At 34.9% G+C, this 8,956-nt stretch overlaps 1 protein-coding gene across 1 annotated transcript in view; it reads right to left on the bottom strand.

Moving 5' to 3' along the window:
* Positions 4,688-8,956, bottom strand: part of LOC109823827 (E3 ubiquitin-protein ligase UPL1-like) — an 18,661-nt gene continuing 14,392 nt past the window's right edge. The window contains exons 10-16 of the mRNA XM_020390219.1: positions 7,294-8,401; positions 7,071-7,217; positions 6,892-6,972; positions 6,432-6,657; positions 6,193-6,332; positions 5,747-5,853; positions 4,688-5,218 (exon numbers count right to left, since the gene is read on the bottom strand). Coding sequence (XP_020245808.1) covers positions 5,116-5,218; positions 5,747-5,853; positions 6,193-6,332; positions 6,432-6,657; positions 6,892-6,972; positions 7,071-7,217; positions 7,294-8,401 — 1,912 coding nt within the window. The 3' untranslated portion in view covers positions 4,688-5,115. The remainder of the gene's footprint in view (positions 5,219-5,746; positions 5,854-6,192; positions 6,333-6,431; positions 6,658-6,891; positions 6,973-7,070; positions 7,218-7,293; positions 8,402-8,956) is intronic.

The following is an 8,956-nucleotide window of genomic DNA, read 5'->3' as shown; positions in this document are numbered from 1 at the left end:
CTAAGAATTCAAGTCGCTATACTTTCAGTTTTTTGGAGGTGGCAGGGATCGAAGGGAGGTGGTGGGGCTGTCGAAGGGTGGTGGTTGTATTCTCGCATACGTTCTGGTGTGATTGGTGGAAGATGAGAGTAAAGATTATCCAGACTCATTCAAAAAAAAGATTCTTAATAATAAAAGGAATGTTCTTTTTTTTTATATAAAAGATAATCTATACTACTTATAAAAGATAATCTATACTACTTATAAAAGATAATCTATACTACTTATAAAAGAGAATACTAATACTTTTATTTTTAAAAATAATTTATATAAAAAATTTTGGATCCTTGAAATTTATGAGACATATACTTTTCTCTTCTTTTCTTCAAAATATTTGGCCACTCGCTAGAATATTCTAATAATTTATAATGATAACAAAATTAATAAATATATTATAATTTAATATAAAATAATTATTAATTATAATGAAATAGTAAAATTATTTATTTAATAAAATATTATACATATTTATAATTATTAATAATAGTATAAATAGGATTTTTTATATTATAATGATTATTACCCTTTACGATATTATAATATCATCTTAGACATAAAAATTAGACACTATGAACATAGTGAAATAAAATATTAGATCTTTGAAATTTATGAGTCATGCACTTTTTGTTGGAAAGTAAATGTCTCATATATTTCAAGGATCCAATACTTTTATATAAATTATTTATTCTAAATAATATTATTTTTAATTTATACCATCCACTTTTTTATTATTAAAATGATATTAATTATTGAACAATGTAATATTCTTTACAACATAATGTCATATAATATTAAAAATTATTTCCATTATTTAATAGATATTGTAATAAAATATGTACATGACATAAATATTTAATAATTTAAATGGTTTAATTATATTAATAGTGTTACTTAAACTAATTATTACATTATTATTTAATAATTATACTCCTAAATAATTGAATAGTATAATAAAAAAAATAACTATTAAATGTATGTTAATAACAGTATAAGTACTAATATTAGTATAAGTTAAAAAAATTTAATCATAGTGCAATAAAATAATTTTTAATGGTTATATATAAGTTATTAAATAATATAATATTAAATACAACAACATATCCACCTGCAAAGCACATGCATTATACTAGTCTAATAAAAACTTGATACATGTTGTTGTTTAGACCCTAGCAATTAATTTGAACATGGAATCTCATGTGAGATTATTGATTATAAGAGATCAAATAATCTTGTATGGGTAAATTATCAACTATCAGAATATCAAAATGATAATATTATACATGGAAAGATATTCTCAAAATTTTTTATAAAAATGGGTTTTTGGCAAATGCAAGTTTTAGATGAAAATTGATGGAAAACTGTTCTCATCATACCTTTCTCTTTCTATACTTGGAGACGAAGGCCACCATGGTACACTTACTTTTAACGAGAAAATCTAAAGTTCTAAGAATATTATCTTCATGAATGTTGAGAATATCTCATATTACTACCCACAATAATAATCCTTTTTTCAAGAAATTTTGAAGATCACTGGAAACAACTAGAAATATTTTTTTTGATACTTTAATGAAATATTAAATTCAAATACACATTTTTGAACATTTTCTAAGAAAAATATGTCTCATCAAGCTTCAATCTCACAAGCTAAAGGAAAATTTCATCGCTCAAATTCTCAAGAGAAAAAGTAAATCAGAGTTTATATGACTCGTCTAGTCCATCTTCTAAAAGAAAAAGATGAGAAATATATTAAACAAAAATAATCAGCTGCAAGAGAGATTTATAGATCTTTCATATGAGATTAATTATCTCTATCCTTATCCCGTTGCATTAAGTTTCAAATTCTTGGAATACCCGAATACATTCAACAAAATATCTATAGAGAGCGTCTAAACAGAGAACAATTATAGTCCAAACTATATATTCCAAGGGTTGAAGAGGATAATATTGTTTTCCTTCTAAACGATCACAAAGCATTTACACTTCTTACAAAATGTAATTCTCCTAGATTTGGAGTAAATCTTCATGAAATTCCTCTTTATATACCTCACATAGAAGCAAGAATTGTCTGTGAATTGAGAATTACAAGAGATCTCTCATTATTCTACAATCCAATGCAGTTTAAGGGTTTGCCACCCATCGTCAAAATAGCCATCTTCCTATCTCCACTTATTGCGCACTTTTAATTCAACATTACGGCTACGTTACATGAAAAGAAACGGTTTTGAATATTTTCCAAGCTTATAGATTTGGGAAACTTCTATAGTCTCCGAGCTCCATACTCATAATCGGTTTCATGACAGATGGACTCGAATTATCTGTACTAATATTAATATGGGAGAAATTTCTCAAATAGCCAAAGCAATCATTGAAGGATGGATGACCAGGAAAGCAATCAAACAGGCCCTAGCATTTCTTTATTTAGTACGAAAATCATTGCCTTTTGATAGGATAATTCTAAAAAGATAAAATACAGGTTCTCCATTTTTAATTGTACATAATAATCTCGCAAAAAATTTGAAAAGAATTTGGAAAAAAAGAATGTCGACCAACCCGTGACCTAAACAGTTGTGGGTTGGGTTAGACCTGGCCTGACACTGCGGAGGCTCGGACCTGGCCTGATCCTACGGAGGCTCACTTGCTGGGTCTGAATTGGTCTGGTCTAAAACCGAGTGGGTCGGTTCATGGGTTAGGCCCGACCCAGTCCACGCCCACCACTAGTCTCTCTCCACTCCTTTTTGGATAGCAGAGAGAATCCGAGAATCTGACTTCTTCTCACCCTCTCTACTCTCTCTCTCTCTCTCATCGTTTCTCTACTCATCCATTCCTCCACCTTCTATGTGTCGGCTCGCCCTTAACTCGTCTGCCTCGACCCCAGCATATAAAACCCTCGCTTGCAAGGTACATTTTACAGAAATTTCTTTTTTGTTCAACAAATCCGTTCATGCAATAGTCTAACATATTTATTCATCAAGGTGTTACCTACTACCAAGGTGTTACCTACTACGATGCAGCAAATCCGTTTACGCGGTAGTCTTTCACCAAGGCGTTATCTACTACAAGATTTGGTACACAATATTGTGTACCAAGTTGGTACACAATATTAGAATGCATCAGTTGAGGAAATGTACTCTTTTTCATTACAACTATTATATCGGGTAAGAAATTTGTGTTGGAAAAATTACCAGCTTTATCTTGTGGCTTGTACTGTACAAATATTAATAAAACTAAAACAAGTGTTGTAGTAAACCACAAGTATAATGCCCCTAATACTTTTAGGCATTTCAAATCAATTAAGATGTGAAAAATAATTAAGAACTCAAATGGGAACCCAGTGAAAAACCAGAAGATTAATTTCAATCTAATGAATTCTCATGTGTTGTTTGAGAATCTCAAAGTAAACTGATTATTAGACTATCACCAACTGAAGTGGACTGGATCTCCCTCATTTATGAAACCTATTCAAATATGTAGACTTATTCATCCACCATGTGGACCATTTAGATACTTTATGGTGCTTAGAATCAATGAATGTCGATTGTCAACAATTTTCCCAACATTATGGGGAGAGATTACTCAGATAAAGCACAATCATTGGGGTAAAGCAAGCACATTCAGTGAATACCCCAATGGTTGTTTGGACACTTTGATGTGAACAATGATCCTTTCTCGGAAAGATAATGAAGAAACTGCGATGGGTGGGTAAGGATCAAGCCTCGCATCCCAAGAGCCAGACTAGCCTGCCCTTCCAATTGGGGTTATAACGTGTACGGTATCCGCAACACCAGCCGGTAAGCTTGGTTCCCCATACCCACTATTCGGAAAAGCAGCTTGTCATAGCTGCTCAAACTCAAACCTTCGATCAGTAAATGGGAGTTCTAACCGGCTCTAGCCCCCAATTCCGAACAAAAGCTTTGATTGGACCGAGGTTCGTGCAGGGAGATAATAGGAACTAATAACAATGGTTCGAGGTTGAGCTCACTGGCCGTCCTAATATATCTTGCTAGTAACACACTACTTGATATTATCTAGCAACACACTACCTGATATAGTATTGGCTATAAATTTATTCGAGAGACATGAGGTGTAGTTTCCGAGAAAGAAACTCCTACAACACTCGAGGTTGATTCATCAAAGGAGATAGAAAAAAATACATTTTAAATAACTTTCTTTTTTGTTTAACAAATTCGTTCATGCGGTAGTCTAACATATTTATTCACCAAGGTGTTACCTACTACGATATTTGAGTAGTTAATATAACAAATCCATTCAGGCGGTAGTCTAATATATTTATTCACCAAGGCGTTACAAAGGTTGTTGGTACACAATATTAGAATGTGTTAGTTGAGAGGATGTACTCTTTTTCCCTAGTAAGGTTAAGGTTAACATGACATAATTCTAGTTGAATGTCCAAGCCTCAATGGGCTTTTTTTGCATCCTTTATAGTTGCTTTCTCCTAGTAAGATTAACAAGGCATATTTCTCGTTCAATGTCAAAGCCTCAATGGGCTTTTCTCCTAGTAATTAAATCAATCCTGGCATTTTGCACATGGTTATGACTATGCATTAAGGTGCATAAAAACCACAAAGATCTAATAATCGCGCATAATCTCGGGAGGTCGGATAAATAACGATAGAGCTCAAGTAAACGCTGTCGCAAAACGCAAAATACATATCCACTAAAAAAGAACCATAATTACGGAAGATATACATTGTCTAATGTATAGGGATATCAGCCCAAAAGTCAATCCCCTCAACTCAATCCCCACACTACACTAACTAAAACAGAAAACTAAAAAGAATTCAACAAGCTTTCACTTTCACATACAGAAATATCACCTTCACATACAGATACATCGCCAATTGCTCGACAATGCTTTGATCTTCCCGAATTTGGAAGAGGAGACTGAAATGCTTCCACAAAAATTCTCTTGTACAGGAAAGTGGGAGCAAAACAGATGGCAGCTAGTTAAGTTGGTTGAAGCTTGTTACCTCTCTATCGATTCCTTTGGTTTCTACCTCTTCTCATCCTATATACTATGTACAAAGAGTCGAGGTGTATGCTCTTATGCCAGCAACCTTAACCAAACCCAAACCCTTCATTTGCTTCATGGATGGCTAGAAGTAATCTCTCCTGTAACCGTTCTTTTGATGTGTACTCTGGCAAATCTAGTTGGTTGAAACTGCAGCGTGTACAAGAAAAAAGGTAAGGCATTTGACAAGGGAAAATCAAATAGCGTAACCGGGGTTGAAGCCATATAATTCAAGCAACAGACAGAAATAATTTTGTAAGAAAATATTATGTTTTCACTAAAAAGAATGAATTAACCGCTAAGACCACATGCATTGTAGAAAATCTTGAATTCGAAATTTATGCGATAATTGCAGATAGATCCCCCCTGTAGTTCTCTTTGCGTAGATACACCCACTGGTGTATCTTTTTTTACTCTTAAAAGAGTAAAAAAATTTCTCTTAAAAGAGTAAAAAAGTTATGAGGTAGATAGACCCCTTTGTTCTATTAATGAGGATAGACCCCCATTTGCCAATCTTTTTACTCTTAAAAAGTCAAAAAAAAGTTCACAGAGGGGCTCTCACCAACAATGGACTAAGATGAAGACCATACTCATGAAACCAAAAGACCTATTAGCCTTTGGAACTTTATGGATGGATTCAAAATTTGAAGACAGCATATTCTGGACATTAAAACATACCAAGTGTGAGCTGAAGGCAGGTGGTCAGGACTGCCATAGGCCTTGTGTATTTGAAATCTCTGCGAGCCAGATATTCCTTGAAGTGCACTAAAACCTTCCAAAGGAACCTGCAAATACAAGATATAAAAACTATATTTAAAAAACAACGAAAAGATTTTGCGTCAAACATACTATTTGAAAAGGATAGACAGAAGCATACATGTGGACATCAATAATCATGACACGCTAGAAAAAATGATATATTAATCAAGAAATTCAATAAAATTTAGGGATCTTCCAAGTTAATCTCCTTTCTCTCTAGCCTCTCACTTCATGTTTCAGAGCGTACTAAGAAAATCCGTTGCTTTAGAAAATAAAATAAAATGGGTTTATGAGAGGGCCATAAAGTTGGATCTACCTCTTGGAATTAGCCGCAAATATGAAACATATCATTTCAAAAGACATACCTTAGAGGTTCCTGTAACAAACTGAAGGAACTGAGCCTTATCTTCCTTGCTGAAGCCCTGAACCACCTCCCAAAACCACTGGATGACAGGAGAGGCATTGCTATAGCCAGAATACTCCGTATTTGCTCTTAAATCATCCACTGCATTGATGTACCATATCTAAATTTAATAAATACTATGACAATAGCACAAAAGTTACTTGATATTCTGTTACCAAAAGTATTCTTGTGTTTACTCACAGTCAATATCAGGGAGTCCACTAATCAATAATTCCAGCTCTTTGTCATTAAATATAGAAATCAGCTCCCGAGGGATCAATTCGTTGAAGCCCTCCATGAACGCATTAATTTGAGGTCTAATGGCAGTCGTAAGCCGATGCTCCACAACACGATCCACATATTCATGTTTATTTTCTTCTGTGACCCTGATATTCCGTCCACCGGGAATCAATTCAGAATCAGTTACCTGCAAAAAGCAAATAGCATATTCAACCACAGAATTTATTAACAGAAATTGCAGTATAGTAGTTATTTCTCGAGATCAAGGTCTTCTTTTTCAGAAAAAAAAAAGTAAACACCATTTTTATCTATCCTGTTTTTCTCCAGGAAAAAACCTCGGCACAGATCAAATCGTCATACACGATACTCAAGTCTTTCACCAAACACAACATAGTAACAAGACAAATCAGTAAAATCCTACCTCTGCTCTTTCGTATAATATCAGCTTCTCCTCATCAGCATCCATACTAAAAGTGAGGTCCAAAATATCACTTATGTCATTCTGCATTTTGCCAAAACAAAAGGAACAATTGCTCGTATACAATTCAAAATCCAAACAAAGAGGGATCAAAAAATTGTTAGAAACAAAAGACAAGATACCTCGAGCATCCACTTTAGGTTCTTATAGTAATCAGGATCAATGGCTTCAATATCATGGTAAGTAACCTTCACTCCTAAAATGTGTTTGTAGAAGGAACGAGTAAAATGAACATCAAGAAGTTGACCATCAAAGAGAGCCTTACCAACCTGGGGAAATAATGATAGTGTCAAAACCAATATCAGAGCAGCAGTGTAGCTCCAAAACAGTAGTAACAATACTTACCACTCGTCCAACAAACTTAAAGTATGATAAATGTTCTGTCTGGTAAACTGAGTTAGGATTTGGTTGGAAAGTTGAATCATTTCCCACTGTAGTGAACAGCAAGGCACCCTTGTCGAAAATGACACGGGATAATAACTGATACCATTCCCGTGTAAGCCCACCAGCATCAATACCCTCTTCTCCTTGAAAATGCACAGTTAGTCTTCCCTTCAGATCTTGAGGTGACCTCATCCGAAGTTGGTTGTATGAGTCTTCCAGTATGTAGGCTCTTCTCACCGAAATTCTCACCGGACTGTGATGATGGTCATGCTGATGCTTTATTTTTGATCGGAAATGGGCACGCTTGTTGTCAAAGTCAATGAAGCGAGGCACTTTGAGCATGAGAGAGAATGATTTCTCAAGCAACCCTGGGTTTTGCCGAATAAATGCATTTAATAGCTTTCTATGCTTCTCCGAGAACTTCACAAATGCAACATTTTTCTCATCAATTTTTGAAGAAACCACAGGTGATCTTTGACCAGCACTGGTGTCTTCAATATCTGAAGTTATTGCAGTACCAGGCTCTTGGACCACCTCTGACTGTTCAGGCCTTAGCTTCTCACAAGTTACAAAGAAAGACTCAATATATGGCAAGATGTTCTGGGTGCCTGCTGGAAGAGGTGGCACTGCATTCGCACTTGTGGATGCAGAAGTTCCAGCCACTGCAGCCAAATCTGATGTTGACTCTGAAGAACTTTCAATTTTGCTGATGGAATTGCTCAATTCCACCCACAAGGATTCTAATGCAGCATTTATTTCTGATACCTGAGAAAGAGCATCAGCATAGTCCTTCTCAGGAAGAAGCTCAGGATCCTTCTTCTCATTTAATGCAGCAACAAGAGAACTCAATGCCTGCAAAACTCGCAAAATTGATGTACCGTTGGTAGAAGATGTGGTGAGAAGAGCCTTCTCAGCATCCTCATACAAGTGCAATTCACTCATTGCAGACATGGTTAGATTGTGCATTGAGCTAGCTAGTTCCGTTATAAATAGGTAGCAGTAAGTTGGAGCAATAGCCACCAGCTTCTTCAAAACTTCAGCCACAAGACCATATGCATTATCTGACAATCTGTAAATAAATTTGAGCAACTGTCAGCATATAAAATAGTCAAAGATGTGAAGAAAGAGAATAGACATGAGAGGCAATAAGAAGACATTTCTGATTAGAAAGTTTCCACCTAAGTTGCATGAATACAGGTACAGGTGAAGGTATGGGACACGATAAAGGGTGTGGAGACACGACTAAAACATACGGGCTGAACTCATAGTTCTGAACTAGATAACCAATTCCTGAACTGTGCATGGGGTGAATGACCCCAAACCTTAGCCAACAAGTTTAGAAAGTGGATGTGAAGTGTAGGATGTACGTCTATGAAGCGGATGATTAGCGTTCTAAATTAAATTGTATTATATAATTGAATCGTTTTATATAAATGACTACATGTATGAATAAATGTATGCGTATACTTAATAGTGTCCAAGAAGTGTTGGTGTTCATTACAGGTGCCATACGTGTCGGGTATGGGTACAACTCCATAATAGAAGTATCCATGCAACATAGGTTTTCACATTCCGAGTTCAATCTTAAATTTTAAAGAAACTATATGAGATCTTTTAGATGCCT

Source organism: Asparagus officinalis, chromosome 9, assembly GCF_001876935.1.
Source record: "Asparagus officinalis chromosome 9, Aspof.V1, whole genome shotgun sequence".
NCBI lineage: Eukaryota > Viridiplantae > Streptophyta > Magnoliopsida > Asparagales > Asparagaceae > Asparagus > Asparagus officinalis.
The sequence above is the reverse complement of the archived record's forward strand: the minus strand, read 5'-3'. Positions and strand labels throughout refer to the sequence as shown.